This window comes from Martes martes (genome assembly GCF_963455335.1).
Source record: "Martes martes genome assembly, chromosome: 8".
NCBI lineage: Eukaryota > Metazoa > Chordata > Mammalia > Carnivora > Mustelidae > Martes > Martes martes.
The window spans coordinates 115,422,982-115,439,451 of record NC_137895.1 but is presented as its reverse complement, the minus strand read 5'-3'; the positions used below and the strand labels follow the sequence as shown (position 1 = coordinate 115,439,451).

The window sequence follows — 16,470 nt, the reverse complement described above, 5'->3', positions numbered from 1 at the left end:
CAAGACTTTTTTTCAGACACTCTAGTAGATCAAGAGTCTTAACCTACCTTACCCTGGAGATCAGTGGTCCACAGCACAAAATAAACCTTGAAGGCAAGTTTATTTGTTTATAGACTTAGTGCCTTCTTAGTGTCTAGTGTATAGTAGATTTTCCAAAAAATTAGAATAATTAAATGAATAAAGTTTATGTAGAACAAAATGAGCAAATTATAGAGGACAACGTATCATGTCTATTTGGGTGAAGTTATAGAAGGACCAGTTTGGGGAGGAGGGTCTTCCTAGATAGGCCTCGGAAAGCCTTAATTTTTATATGTTGATGTATCCAAAGAGTTTTTATTAATGCTTAGGAATTTAGTTACTCAGTTGATCTCAGTTTTAGCTGTCATTAATAAATGAGTTGTAAGCAACATCTTTGCTAAGTAAGATTGATTATGTGAGTAAAATTCTGTAAGAGACATTGAACTAGAAATACATAGAAAAAAATTTTTTAAAGTTTTTTTAAAGTTTATTTATTTGAAGCAGAGAGAGAGAGGAGAAAGGGAACATAAGCAGGGGGAGTGGGAGAGGGAGAAGCAGGCTTCCTGCTGAGCAGGGAGCCTGATGTGGAGCTTGATCCCAGGACCCCTGGGATTGTGACCTGAGCCGAAGGCAGACACTTAACTACTGAGCCACCCAGGTGCCCCAATATATAGAAAATTTTACATTGTTAGTTTATTTACTTCTGCCGAAATGTTTGGACATACCTTTTTGATCATAAGGAGTCAACAAATGAGACTAGAAAATAATGAATAGTCAGAATAAGTCAGTCTTTTTTATAAGTTATAGTCTTTTAAAAAGCCTTCATTTTTTTCATCTGAAAATGAGGGAATGAGGTAGAATTGATTTTTCACAATTCATTTAAAAATTCTACAGTTTTGTCATGTTACTTAGATTGTACTTCCTTACCCTCAATAATATTTAAGAATAATTGTAGATGGTACACTATGTTACTTGTTTTGAAAGTTATAATGCTCAGTAATACCTAAAATTGTATAATGTTCCACAGCAGTTACTAAGAGCTTGTACAAGCAGAGTCACCCAAAGAGATTTTTATTTTTTTTTTAAAGATTTTATTTATTTATTTGACAGAGAGAGATCACAGTAGACAGAGAGGCAGGCAGAGAGAGAGAGAGGGAAGCAGGCTCCCTGCTGAGCAGAGAGCCCGATGCGGTACTCGATCCCAGGACCCTGGGATCATGACCTGAGCCGAAGGCAGGGGCTCTAACCCACTGAGCCACCCAGGCGCCCTAAAAGCAAACCTATTAATCTTTTTGTATATTTTCTTTACCTCTTTTTCCTCTGTAGTTTTTTTCTGGGGGGAGATGAATTTATAGTATTTAATTTTCCATTCTTTATTTCTCACTGAGATGCATTTTGCCATCATTTAAAACATCTCTTATACCATTTTGAAGTGGGTATAATATTTTGTTCTGTAAACCAGTTGCTTAGAAATCAAGTGAAGCATAGCTGTCGTTAATACCACCACTGCCTCTATCATCATCACCATCCTTATTTTTATCTATATTTTACTAGGCGAGCCAGTGGTTGAGGAAATTTGTGTGAATTACCCAAGATTATATATCCCCAGAATGGTGTAGAATGACTGAAAGGGGCTCAGATTTCTGACTATAGATTATTTGCTCTTTTTTGTCCCTGTGATATTCCATAAACATTAAGCGTTTTCATTTATTTGTTCACTCCATAAACAGTTATTTTGTGTCCACATAATAGTGATACAAATATACAAAGATGAATAAAATTAGTAGTAGCTAATATTTATTGAACTCTTCCTAGCGCCAGGCACTATTTTGTGTGCTTTACATGTATCAGTTGACTTAAGACAACAACTTTGAGGTAGGTTACTTTTATTAGTTCCATTTTAAAGACGAGGAGATCGAGGCAGAGTTTAAGTAACAGCTAGTAAATGATAGAGCTGGAATTTAAACTCAGCAAGTCTGGTCCAGAATCCATACTCTCAGTGTATCCTAAGAATTCATAAAATAAGATAAATCAGGGGCACCTCGGTGGCTCAGTGGGTTAAGCTAGTTAAGCCTTCAACTCAGGTCATGATCTCAGGGTCCTGGGATCAAATCCTGCATTGGGCTCTCTGCTCAGCAGGGAGCCTGTCCCCCCAACCCCTGCCTGCCTCTCTGCCCACTTGTGATCTCTGTCTGTCAAATAAAATCTTAAAAAACAAAACAGAACAAAAAAACTGATGAATCAGTACGAGGAGCTTTTCATACATAGTACTTAACAAACATTTATTTGTGAAAGGATCTTTATGAAAGCTGTGCTCTTTTCTGAATTGCTGAAACAGTCAAGGTTAAAGTTCTCTAAGTTGAATTCTGTGATTTTATTTTTAATCGATGCAGTTTTATTGATGCTTTAATAAATGCTTATAGTGAACTTCTAGTTTGCTCTGATGTTTTAAATGAGTAAACTTAGTTTTGTTTAAAAATTATCCCTGAAGAGCTAAAAAATCTTAACACCTATTTCTGCTTCCTATAGAAAGTAGGTCCTTAAAAATGAAGACGATAGATTCAATCCAAGTGTTAGCTCCTTGAGTATGTAGAAGTTTAGTATTTATATAAATGACTGTCATTAATCGTCTAGCTGCTGGTAAGGCCTTATTTTAAAACCCTGCACATACTAAGGTAGTGGAATTCTCAAGTAATAGGAAACTGGGATTTTAGTACTGATCTTTCATCAAGTCATTTGAGAGCTTTGTGTTGTTTTGTTGTTAAATTATTAAATCAGATTATAACCTATTGTTCCTTTCTCAGAATGTTGTTACGTGGAACAAATAAGATAGGATAGTAATCTGGAAAAGAAAACACTAAACTGGTTCAAAGCACCACCATTTTGAACAACTGAATAAGACAGGAGAGGATTCTGAAAAAGTACATTAAACTAGTTCGAGACACCACCATGTTGTTGTCACTGTTGTTCACATAAAAGATTTTTAGACTGTTTGCTGTTAGTCTGTTTGCTGATGAATGTAATCCATTTACATTTATCTTGACATACGTTTGCTTTGTACTACTGTAATAGGATTTTGTTATGCTGAATATTTTTTGAAACCTGCGCCTAAGTTAGAAGGCTTATATTTGCAAAGGGTTTGAAATTTGATATACAGCTATGACTGATGATAAAAAAAGAATAGTGATTATATCAAAAATTTCACTGTAATGAATTTATGATAGAAAATGCATACTGTAGTTCATAAGTATAATACACTAAGCCTTGCTAATATTTTTGCTTAAGTAAGCTCTTGGTACTTATTATTTTTAAAGCAGCATTTCGTAAAGTGTGTTCCTTATAATATTAGTGAGATGTTAACTTGTAATTACTAGCATCTCAAAAGGAGCTTTATGTTGTTAAATAAATGAATTAAATTAGGTTAAACAGGCTCTTAAACAGGCTTCTTTATTTGAGAATCTATTTAAGCCCAATAAAGTGTATCATTTCCCAAAATTATTTGACCATGGAACTGTTTGCAAATCATATCCCAGCACTCGTGTTCCACAGAGCTTACTTTGCCTTAACTTAAAGTAATTTGAATAGCAAGAAATTTATGCAGATTTATTTAAAATATTTGGGGTGAATGCAATCTTATTAAAATTACATTTCTTATCAGAGATTTCAAAATGTTAATTCTCTAAGCTAATGTCTCTTTTCTTTTAATTTGTAGGTACGAAAAAAGGACCAGATCAATATTGAAACAAAGAACAAAACTGTTCGTTTTATTGGAGAATTAACTAAATTTAAGATGTTCACAAAAAATGATACATTACATTGTTTAAAGGTTAGTGCTGCATTATTTGAGTTGTTTTTAGTAGACAAAGTTTTAGTTATAAATGCTGGAAAAAAATGAAATAAGTAAGGAATATTTGTTTAATACGGAGGACAAGAAAAGAGTAAAAAAGAACTTTAAATAGATGAGCAGAGCCAAAAATAAATAATAGTATGGTAGATAGAAATACAGGTATCACAGTAATTACATGAAATGTAATGGGACAAAATCATGAAGTAAAAGCCTGAAGAATGTAAGACTTTATTAAAACAACACTGTAAAATAAGTAAGTAAATAAATAAATAAATAAAACACTGTAGGCTGCCTAACATAAAAAGGTGAGGGGAGTATACTGTGGAAGAACTGACTAAAAATCACTTGGTTTTGGGGCGCCTATTTGGTGCAGTTGGTTGAGCATCCAACTTTTGGTTTCACTTCAGGTGATGATCTCAGGGTCATGGGATCGAGCCCCATGCTCAGTACAAAGTCTGACATCCTCTCTCATCCCCTGTCACTCATGCTCACTTGCTCGCTCACTCTCTATCTGAAATAAATAAATAAATCTTAAAAAAGAAAATACACCTGTTTTCATTATCATCAAGCAATTAAGGTACAAAGCATTTATTGTAAATAAAGAAGGACAATTCATAATGACGAAGAGCTAGTTTTAGCAGGAAACTATTACCTTCCTGAATCAGTATGAATCCAGTAAGGGACCTTAAAAATATATAAAGCAAAAGTCAACAAGGAAAGGAGTAAACAAATCCACGGTCATGGTGCGAGACTTTGAAACACCTTTCACTAACTAAAAGAAGAGGGAGACGAAATTAGTATGTGTATACAGAACTGAACAGTACAGTTAACAACCTGGATCTAATGGACACTATACCCAGCAGCATCAGAACTTAAAATCTCTTCAGGTGTACGTGGATCATTTACCATAACTAACAACAACAAAAATCGCAGCAAATTAGAAAAGACTGAAATTACTCGATTATGTTTTCTGTCCACAATGGAATTAAGCTAGAAATTAGTAAGTAATTATATGTGGTAAAGCTGATGCAGCAGAGATGGAATAATTCTCAAATTTGAATTGATCATGATAGACAATGACAGATTTTGTATCAAATTGATTTCCTTAGGTTGTTAGGTATATTACACAAAGTGGGTCTCATGGATTCAAGTACATTTGGAAAACCCCAAGTTAAACAAATTTATCAAGTTTCTTTATTGCTTGATTTCTTAAGAGTGTTTAAAATATTAATAGTCATTGTAAATATTTAAGGGGTTAAGTTTCCTAAGTCTACTTGGGGCATCTCAGAAGACAGCAGAGTACATTTAGGGAATCTCTGGACAGCATTTTAAAAACGATTGTGAAAGATTTCTCAATGCTGTATTTGAAGGGAATCATACCATGGAACAATTTAAACGTTAGTATATTTCTTTAGAGTAATTATTACAGATACATAGGAAGGGTATACATTTCTTTGACCTAGAAATTCCATTTCTATATGTTTGCTTTAAGGAAATAATAAATGTACAAATTTATCTACAAGGATATTTGTCCCACAGTTGTTTAAGTAGCAAGAAATTGTAAACAATTTCAATATCCAATAAGTAAGAATTACTTAGGTTTTAGTGTAGTTCATATTATGCAATAATATGCCTCTTTTAAATCATGCCATAGAAGGATAAATAAGGACTCAGCAATATAGTCATATTAGCTAAAAAACACCAAGTTATTAAATAATGTGATATGTTTGAATCTGTTTTGGTTTAGAAAATGTGCATAGAGAAAGATTAAGAGGATAAATACTGAAATGCTATGGTAATGTGTTATGTTTCTAAATTTCATACAGTGTGCCTGTTGTGGTCAGAATTTTACAAGTGAATGTCCCATAAACCAAAAACAACAAAGTGATTTAGAAAATGTTAGTTGTGTTGTGTATGTCACAGGTGTTTAAATACATAGCATCTAATAGTCATTATATACAAAAGGCTTTGATACTAGTTTTCGTATCTGAAAGAAAAGGCATTAAGTATATTGAAGATTTTATATAAAATTTTTGTGACTGAACACAAGATACTCATCAGTGAAGCTTGTTAAGCCAAAGTAGACTAGCTTTTGTTTTTCACAGTTGGCATTTCTGAAGTTGTTATACACATTAGATCTGTATTTTCTTTAACAGGATTGAAGTGTTGTCTTTTGTGTTTTCTCATCATCATTGTTATTACAGATGCTTCTATCAGACTTTTCCCATCACCATATTGAAATGGCATGTACTCTACTAGAAACCTGTGGAAGATTTCTTTTCAGATCACCAGAATCACACCTGAGGACCAGTGTACTTTTGGTAAGGGCTTGAGGATCCTAGCAAGAGCTTGAGGTTCTTGATTTACTTCAGGGGTAAGAAATACTGACCAGTGCCTATGATCTTGGTCTGCTATATAAAAAGAAACATTTCTGTTTAAACTAGAACCTCCCATATTTATGTGCTGTGGCCATTCCAGGAGAGTTGTAGGAATTTTCCGCACTTGTCTGCCAGTGAGTTCACTGTATGGTAAAGGAAGATTAAGTTCAACCCCAAATACCTTTTGATAAATGATGCAAATGAGCAAGTACTGGTGATACTGTTGTGTTAGAGCCGTTTTTTATGGATGTTCTTGAATGTTTAAAGAAGCTGTTGTTTATGTGCCATAAGCATATAAATTATAAGCTTAAAAATATAAAATTTAATTTAAAAATTAAAAACTATAAGCTTGAAAAATTAACTTGGGGTAGAAGCTATTTCTTAAGCTAGTAGGATGCTGAAATGGCCATCAAGTTTATAAAGCAATTAAGTTCTTATGCTTATTGATAATATCCATGCATTCCCTTGCAGACTTGGGAGGATGGGAAGTGTGATGGCAGAGGGAATATTGGTGTTAGTGTTAAAAAGAGCTCAGGTTTAGGAATCCCTGGGCATAGACTGTCATTACATTAGTGTTACTGTTACAAAAGTCTTGATTGTATCATTTTCTTTAGATAACTTATTTTTTTTAGAATCCAGTTGTGAGCTTGAATACTCTCTGCCAATAATATTTAATATGAAGAAACAGAATTTATTTCTAATAAACAAAAATACTAATCTGGAGGCCATCAAATAGAATTGATTTCCAAATTTTCTGTAGGCTTGTATCACATTAACGACTTAAACGTCATTCCAAGTTCAAATTTTTATCCTAACAAGGAAAAAGCTCTTGTTTTTTTGGCTCAGGCTCTTAAGGTTAAAAGAGACTGTGTATATAAAAATGTGATAGAGCTAGCTTTAATGTCTTGTATTTATTTACAATATTTGAATCCTCTATTTTTGCTAGGAAAAACATTTACTAGTCATGGTGGTATGGGCGATATTGGATTGGCTCAGTGGATCTTTTCCCCTCTTACAGCAAAGGCAACGAGTTTTTATCACTGGTTGACTAGATCTGTTTTGAATCACCACCTCTTGGGTTGATGCTCAGAGCTGTGGACAAGTTTATAAACCTGGGGTGCTTTTTTAGTTTTCTTGTTCGTAGAGCTGTGTCAGAGCCTAAGGCCTAACACCAAGTAGTCATGGACTAATTTGTTCTAAAAACATGATTTTGGTATAATAGTGTGCTAGTACATTCTTAGAAATACCTAGTGATTGGGGTTTGTTAGTTTTTTTTTTTTCTAGTCCTTTATCCTGAAATCCTATCACTGAGAATAGAAATTTGGTTAGGAATAAAAATTAGAATGAAAGTATTTTGACTTAGACATTTTATTTTAGGAGCAAATGATGAGAAAGAAACAAGCAATGCACCTCGATGCAAGATACGTTACAATGGTGGAGAATGCATATTACTACTGCAACCCACCTCCAGCTGAAAAAACAGTGAAAAAGAAACGTCCTCCTCTCCAGGAATATGTCCGGAAACTTTTGTACAAGGATCTCTCCAAAGTTACCACTGAGAAGGTAAATCCTGTTGAAATCACAAAGTAATAGTCAATTTGAGATTTGTAGTAGTGCTAAGATGATATAATATTCAACAGAATTAATTCTTTTTCATTCTAGTGATTGTAGTATTAAGAACAGTGCAGTTGGCTTCTAGCCTGTGCACTAAAATGTTTCAGTCCAGGACATATATTTCAATTTCTCCAGATCAGCTTGTTTATAAATTGCTTCAGTGTTCGACAAAGTACCGATAAGGAATGTAAGCAGCTTGCATTATTCATATTCTGTAACTGGAGAAATTGAAGCAGAGCTGTTAAAGTTTCGGCAGTGAAGTTTAGGAGAGTTGAGATTAGATCAGAAGTTGAATTGTGACTGCTTCTATACAAGTCATCATAAAGTGAAAGTCATATGATGAACATAAAACATGGGATATATGTTTTGTTTTCCTTTTATGACTCTTACTCTGAAGTAATTGTTCTAATTTTAATTTTGGTACTGTTTATATTTGAAATTACTACTTTGTCTCTGATATTCTATAATGAATTTGACTTTTAATATTCTGCTTCAGTACAGGGGATCCTAACCTTGAGTGGGCTTTAGTAGGTCCATGGCCCTCTGAAATTTCATAATTTTGGTCATTTTCCAGAAAAGGTTAAGAAATGCTGACCTGTTTTCATAATTATTGCAGTTACCTTGTTAGAAATTTCACTTTCAAGTAAGATATGTTGAACAGAACATTTCATGGTTAACTCTTGAAGTTGAAACAACACATTGTAAACTTTTTTCCTCTTTAGGAAAAAAAAAAGTAAAACAGATTAGCGGTTGCACAGAGAAAACCTGTGGGGAAAAGAAAAGGTGTGCAGTAATACATGCGTTATACACGGGTAATGAGCAATGATCATGTGACTTTGGAAATTGGACTCAACTTTAGAGAATCACAGATAGTAGTTGTTTCAAACAACAAGCAATTTGAAAGCTATTTTAGAATTAGCTATAAGTTTAAAAATATAGGTTGCTCTGTGGTTGAGACAACATTAATATTTCCACTGAAGCTGATTTGAGAACATATTAAGTGGCTTGAAAGATGGATGGTGGCTACAGTGCCTTAATGGCTCAGTTGGTTAAGCATCTGCCTTCAGCTCAGGTCATGATCCCAGGGTTCTGGGATCAAGTCCCACATTGTGCTCCCCACTCAGTGGGGAGTCTGCTTCTCTTTCTCCCTCTGCCTCTCCCGGCTGCTGCTTCTCTTTCTGTCTCTCTCAAATAAATAAATAAAATCTTTAAAAAAAAAAAAAAAAGATGGGTGGTGGCTATAGAGATGGCTTTGCAATCTGCCATTAGTATCTTTTTTTTACTTTTTCTTTTTTTTTTCCAGAATAAAAATGGGAGGAACTTGATTATAGGTAGAGCTCTGCTCACCATCTCATTACCAGTAGAGTTTTTGAAATAGTAATGGCTGACTTTTCTGTCGTACTTATAACGAGTCAGACAGTTCTATGTGCCTCACATATTTTAACTTGTCTAATCCTTAACAATAGACTGTGGAGTAAGTGCTGTTACTATCCCTCTTTACACTTGAGGAAACAGGATGCTGTATAATGTTAGTTTTGTATAATGTTGTATCCTCCATATCAAGTGATCTTTTAACCCATTGATCTTGGGTTTATTTATGTACTGGAAATTTTTGATTTACAAAAAGTACCTGAGATTATTTACATTAGTGATATGCAAAAGAAAATACTATTTTTGGTAAACCTTGGGTATGTGTTTTTAGTGACTGGTATTATGGGTATATACTATTATCCTGATTGAAGATCTGGAAACTCTAGGAAATTTTAGGGGCATCATGAAGAGATGTAGGGCAAATGTGAATAAATTTTGCCAATAATTAGAAATATTTCACTTTTCTGTCTCTAAAGTTAAGAAGCTGGTAGAGGATCTCTAAAGTATTTTTTATTTCAAAAGTTAAATGACTGCAGAATCAAAATATGTATATTATTGGGTATATTGGAGTATTATGTACATATCTTAGTAATTGAAACAAAATTCTTTCCGTGTAGGTTTTGAGACAGATGCGAAAGTTGCCCTGGCAGGACCAAGAAGTGAAAGACTATGTTATTTGTTGTATGATAAATATCTGGAATGTGAAATATAATAGTATTCATTGTGTAGCCAACCTCTTAGCAGGACTGGTCCTCTACCAAGAAGATGTTGGAATCCATGTTGTGGATGGAGTTTTAGAAGATATCCGATTAGGAATGGAGGTAATAAGGACTTTCCTTGAAGTCATCAGATTGGGAGTTTGTGGAGAATTTAAACAACTTTTAAATCCGATTATTAAAAAGAGTAATTTGGAAACCTTTCTTTTCCCTTGTGATGTCAATTTACTGTTTTTTTAAAGTTACTGTTGTCTCAGATTTCCTAGTCATCTTTCAGGCTAGTGCCGGAGAGTTTTTTGCTGCTTTTTCTCAAGTTCAGTTAGGCTTATTTTGGAAGAGTATAATAGATTTTAATTATTTCTAGGGCACTAGAACTCAGGTTATAGGAACCTATAAATCTCTTAATTAGGTGAATTGGTAATCTTTTGGTAAGAATTTCTATAGACTGTTTCCTCTTTCTGTTGTCTTGTCATTTCCTTAATTCATGGATTACAGAAAAATAAGTTATGGGGGAGGCTGATAGGGAGAATTACATAACTGTATCATCAACTTAGTTAATGATAACTTAATACTAAATTTTAATATTCTTTTTAGTAAAACATTTTAAAGATGGCCATTTCTTAAAAAGGATATGCAGAAGTGATCACTTTACTAGATAATAAGGAAAGGACCCATTTTTCCCCCCCTCTGTTAAGTGTTCTTTCAGTAATTGGTATTATCAAGTGACAGAGGAGAATTTTACCTCTTTTCAACATATTACTGTTCTTTAATGGAAATCTGTGTTTTTTTTTCCCTTTAGGTTAACCAGCCTAAATTTAATCAGAGACGTATCAGCAGTGCCAAGTTCTTAGGGGAACTTTATAATTATCGAATGGTGGAATCAGCTGTTATTTTTAGAACTCTTTATTCTTTTACTTCATTTGGTGTTAACCCAGATGGCTCTCCAAGTTCGCTAGATCCTCCTGAACACCTTTTCAGAATTAGACTAGTGTGCACTATTTTGGATACCTGTGGCCAGTACTTTGACAGAGGTTCCAGTAAACGAAAACTTGATTGCTTCCTTGTATACTTTCAGGTATGTAAACTAAATATGCAGTTTGGCATCATTTAATGCTTTGCTTGTGTTACAGAAATATTAAGAAGAAACACAGCATTCATATATCACATATAAGATGTGTTCATCATTAGATTACATTTTTTTTCTTCCTGCAAGGATGTTTTAGAGATTAAACATATGTGATGAAAAGAATTCTACTATATAAACATTCTATTTGCATTGTCGTTTTTATGATTAACAATGATTATTGGGGAATTATTTTGGTATGGTTTATAAATTTGGTATAATTTATGGATTATTGTTTTAGTATGGTTAATTTATGAATTTTTGTACATCTGATAACATTTTCAACTCATCTGTGTTCTGATATTATATCTAAAATTCTTGTTTCTAAATGATTTCACTTCTATCATTTTTGGGAAAATATGCTCTTCTCAACACAAGATAAAATATTTGTTCATTCATGGTAATTCTTGAGTTGTGCTTCTCTATCTTAATATCAGTTAATTATATAAACTTAAATTTTAGACTAAGTATAATATAAATTAAATTCAGAAACAAGTATGGAGACAGTTCTACAACTTCTATAAGGTTGGTGTTCCAAAAGTTAACTTAGGTTTAGGTTTAACTACTCACTATTGAATTTTCCAGGTGTTACTAAAATAAAGTACTAAAAGCACCATTCAGTTATATATGATCATTCTAGTGTATATAATCTCTTGTTAGTGTTTTCTTCACTTATTTTGGTCAAGAAAATAAATTTAAGATTACGACTTTTGAAGTATCAGAAATATATCCACGTAGTGGCTGCTGTTAAATGGGGGCAAATGCTCTGGGGGAAGAGCAGATAACTTTGTTCTGTCACCGTACCTATGCAGTAGAGGACAACTTGTTACTCGCTTGTTTTCTGACTTGATAAGAAGAAATGGGGAGGAAAATTCTACAGATTTGAGAGTCAGATTGCCAGTTGTATGCAAGGACTATCTTACGTTGGAGACTGTATCAAAACCAAACGTTTGTGGCAAAATGTCAGTTGTAACTCTCAGCATCAAAAGTAAACTCTCTTTCAGAAGAGTGTCCTTATTTGCATTCACTCTGAAATCCCAGACTGAGAGAAAAAAGCCACTCAGAACTATCCAGGAGCAGAAAGAGACAAGATGAGTTTTTGAGTAACAAGCAGAAATGTGTAGCAGGATATACCTGGGGAATTGGGAGTAAGGAGTGAGTGAGGCCTGGGGGATGAGGGCAGTGTGTTCTAGGTCAGAGAATGTACATGTACAGTTAAGTATGGGAAGGCCAGATGGAAAGGACCTTCGCAGCGCTGCTTCTAAACTTTAATGTACATATGCGCCACCTGGAGATATTATTAAAATGCAGATTGTGATTCATTTGGTCTAGGGTGGGGGCCCAAGAGTCTGCATTTCTAACAAGCTCCCAGTTGAAGTCCACATGTCAGTAGCAAGGACCTAGAACAAATTGGAGAGGAGAAAGCACCCAGAAGGATACCCTTTTGTATATAAGCAAATTCTTGGGTTGTGCTTTTTAGTTAAACTTATGAATTACAAAGTAGAAAATAGAATGAAGGAATCAGGCTAGGAGAAGCGAGGGAAGATCTCTGAACAGCATCATATATGACACAGTAGCTGTCCAATAAATGCTTGTGGGTTAATGGTTTTTATATATTTCAAAAAGTGTATCTTCAGATACTTTTTTTTTTTTGTATCTTCAGATACTTTAATTGACCTGTTTAAAAATCAAAGCAAGTAGCATAGAGAAAATAATAAAAACGTATCAAAACTATGGCTTTGAATTTGGTTTTATTGTTTTGTAAAATAAATATTTAAACCCTGTTTGGAGTTTGGGAGTGGGGTTTCTGCCTTGTTTCAGTACCTAGAAATTTATTTGATATTTTATTGACGATTTTTCCTTGCCTTTAGAAAGGATTTTTGACAGTTGTAATAAAAAAAAAATTAAAATCACCAAATGGCTTAGAAAGTGGACTAGGGTTATTACTGTTGACCATTAATAAAAATGGTAGGTGTTTTGTACAACTCTTTAGTTTAGTTATTTTAACTAGGTAATATCACAATATAGATTATCATTTTAAAATATTTTTGTTCTTTAATTTCCTATAGCTAAACTTATTTTTCATTTGTTATCAGCGTTATGTTTGGTGGAAGAAAAGTTTGGAGGTTTGGACAAAAGACCATCCATTTCCTATTGACATAGATTACATGATCAGTGATACACTAGAACTGCTAAGACCAAAGATCAAACTCTGTAACTCTCTGGAAGAATCCATCAGGCAGGTACACGACTTGGAACGAGAATTCTTAATAAAACTAGGTAAGCAATTAGTTACAGAGAGAAAATGAAGATGATGTTTGGCAGATTGTTTCTAGAATTTGCTTTATATTATTATCAGTGTTTGCTTTTGTATACTTTCTGTTTTCAATGTTGAGTGTTATATAATAGTGTTGGGTAAGACCTGGGTGACATACTTCTTGATTTCATTAAATAATCCCAATTTGGAGGAGAATAGTCATGAAAGGAAAGGATAGTGATGGAAAAACACTTCCTGTCAGTCTCTCTTAATTAGTAGAATTTTTACTGCTAATACAAAACACTTTTGATGAAAGCATCTCTTACGTATACAGTATATATTTTCAACAAGCATTATCTTCTAACATAGTGCAGACAGACACTGTAGGGGAAGTATCAGAAGTTTTGGAACTACCTTGTGGAATTTCAGACCTTACTTGGGAGAGTTAATCTCTGTTTCTTAGGACTAGAGAAAATGTGAGAACTATGCGCTATAGGACAATTGGTCTGTTTACTTTCTCAACATTCTTCTGAGACTGTTCTTGAAGAAGAGTTAGCCCTTGAACAGCTCCCACAAGGGACTAGGTGCTGACAAACTTTGTCAGTGGAAATAACTGGAATGAGGTGCAGCCTTACCAATCCGGTTTGCTTGCTAATAGTTCTGAGCATGTTAGCATGTTTTATTGTAGTCATTTCAAAGTGACACGTTTTTAGGCTGTTAAGCTAATGTTTTATTTACTGCCAGCACTTGGTACCCATATGTCTGTCATTAGGGGATCCTTAAGCTTCACCATTTATGCTAACTGCATAAATTTACTATGTTGCATATCTAAAGTACTTCCTTTCATGGCAAAGGCATTTGTGACTTTTTTCCTCTAAAACTATTTTTTTCATATTATATCCAGCATTTTAATTTCTTTCTTCAAGGGTCCATCCTCTGGAGAATATGATTCCTGTTAACTATTTGAGCGGTATTTTTAAAGTGCTACTGATTGTGCAGCTGTTCACTTTTCTACCACTCCACCCAGAAGAGCATATGTGATTCCTTTGTTCTTTGAACTTTGTCCCCAGTTAACTACTTTTTTTTTTTCCTTTTCAGATTTCCAGTTGTATAAAGTGACCATTTCAGGCAGAGTACTCACTTCTCTTGATTATTTCATTTACTTCAAATGCTTTTTAAGAATTTTTTATTTTAAAGATTTTATTTATTTATTTGAGAGAGAGCACAAGAAGGTGGGGGAGGGCAGGAGGAGAGGCAGAAGCAAACTCCCTGTTGAGCAGGGAGCCCAACACAGGGCTCAGTCCCAGGATCCTGAGATTATGACCTGAGATTAAGGGCAGAGGCTTAACGGACTGAGCCACCCAGGTGCCCCTACTTCAAATGCTTTGATATAGTTAAGTCTTAGCCTTGTTTCCCCAAAACTTTTACAGATGGTACATTCTGTGTAGTGGGCATCAGGTAACACTAGTTTGACACCTAGTTTGGTAGCAGTAAAGGGTATGGTGTACTTTATCCTTTTTATAGAGCAAAGGGTTAAGTTAAAGGATCTCAGGCTTCTTTTGAGGGGGTCTGTTCTTGTTTAGAATATGGGAAGAAAAACACAGGCCACCATTTGTGGACCAAACTCTAAAGATGATGGCAACTAGAATCAGTATGCTCTCAAGTTGTCCCATTTTCCTCCTGTTTTAGAATCTAAGTATCAGGAAGAAGATGTACAGGAACAGTTTATATTACTCTATTTCCATATCTTGCCTTTGGTAGTTTTTTTTGTTTGTTTTCAAGCACTTTGTAAATTCATTATTATTTTAACTTTATAATAGCCCAATGCTAAAGAGCTATAAAGTTCCTTTTTATTTTGAAAGTCATGTTTATATTATTCAAAGTAGTGCTTGTTTGGAGCACCTGGGTGGCTCCATCATTTAAATGGCTGACTGGATTTTGGCTTAGGTCATACTCTCAGGGTTGTGGGATTGTGCCTCACATCAGGCTCTGCACTCAGCACAGAGTCTGCTTGAGGTTTCACTCTCTCTCCCTCTGCCCCTCCACTCTCTCTTTCTCTAAAATAAATATATACATCTTAAAAAAAAAAAAAAAGTAGTACTTGTTTGTGGCAAAAAATGAGAAAAATACCAAGAAAACAAAAATCATGTTCCATACACAAGAATAATCACGTGTTAACATGTTTTGGTATATGTTCTCGTCCTTTAAAATTTTTTCACGTTTGCAGTTTTATAACTAGATTTTTTCTACCGAATATATTAGGAAATTTCTTCCTGATATGAAATATTTTTCTAATTCTTAATTGGCTGTATTCCTTTGTGTGAATGTGCCATAATTTATTTAATCCTATTGCATGGCACTTAGGTTATTTCCAATTTTACATTACTATAAATAACATTTTTATGTGATATTTATGTGTATCTTGGTTTTCTCAGTATAGACTTAGAATTACTGGCTAAAACATTCTCTTTAAATTTAAGAACAAAACCAAAATGGTTATAGGCAATATAATTTAATCTCGTTTTGGAACTTCTAGATTGTATCATCATATAAGGAACAGAAATGAGGGAAATAGAAGTGAAAAAGAAAGAAGCCACATGAATAAATTATAAAGCCAGCAGTGTATTTCACGAATTAGTAATAAAATCAGTAGAACAGAATAAAAGGCCTAGAAGCACCCCCCAATTAAATACAAAATAATTTATATATAATGAACTAGGAATCTTAAGAATAGGATAAGGGCAGCAGGTCAGCATTTTGGAGGAAAGTTGATACAGAGCCACATCCTATCAAACTGCAGATGGATTAAGGAGTTAAATATTTTTAGGGACACCTGGGTGGCTCAGTTAAGCATCTGCCTTTGACTCAGGTCATGGTCCTGGGATTGAGTCCCACATTGGGCTCCTTGCTTGAGTCCCACATTGGGCTCCTTGCTTAGCAGGGAGCCTGCTTCTCCCTCTACCTGCTGCTCCCCCTGCTTGTGCGTGCTCTCTTCTCTCTCTGACAAATAAAATCTTTTTTTAAAAAAACTATTAATTTGGGGGGCACCTGGGTGGCTCAGTGGGTTAAAGCTTCTATCCTTCTGCTCAGGTCTTGATCCCAGGGTCCTGGGATCAAGCCCCACATCGGGCTCTCTGCTTAGCGGG

General features: G+C 34.3%; 1 protein-coding gene across 4 annotated transcripts in view; it reads left to right on the top strand.

The window, feature by feature from the left end:
• Window positions 1-16,470, top strand: part of UPF2 (UPF2 regulator of nonsense mediated mRNA decay) — a gene marked incomplete at its 3' end in the record, with an annotated part of 107,977 nt that overhangs the window by 62,744 nt on the left and 28,763 nt on the right. For all 4 annotated transcript variants that reach the window (XR_013967236.1, XM_080810481.1, XM_080810482.1 and 1 more), the window contains exons 10-15: window positions 3,731-3,844; window positions 6,070-6,186; window positions 7,621-7,806; window positions 9,846-10,049; window positions 10,744-11,019; window positions 13,164-13,347. Coding sequence is in view for 3 of the 4 variants with exons in the window: in XM_080810481.1 (XP_080666607.1) it covers window positions 3,731-3,844; window positions 6,070-6,186; window positions 7,621-7,806; window positions 9,846-10,049; window positions 10,744-11,019; window positions 13,164-13,347 (1,081 nt within the window). The remainder of the gene's footprint in view (window positions 1-3,730; window positions 3,845-6,069; window positions 6,187-7,620; window positions 7,807-9,845; window positions 10,050-10,743; window positions 11,020-13,163; window positions 13,348-16,470) is intronic.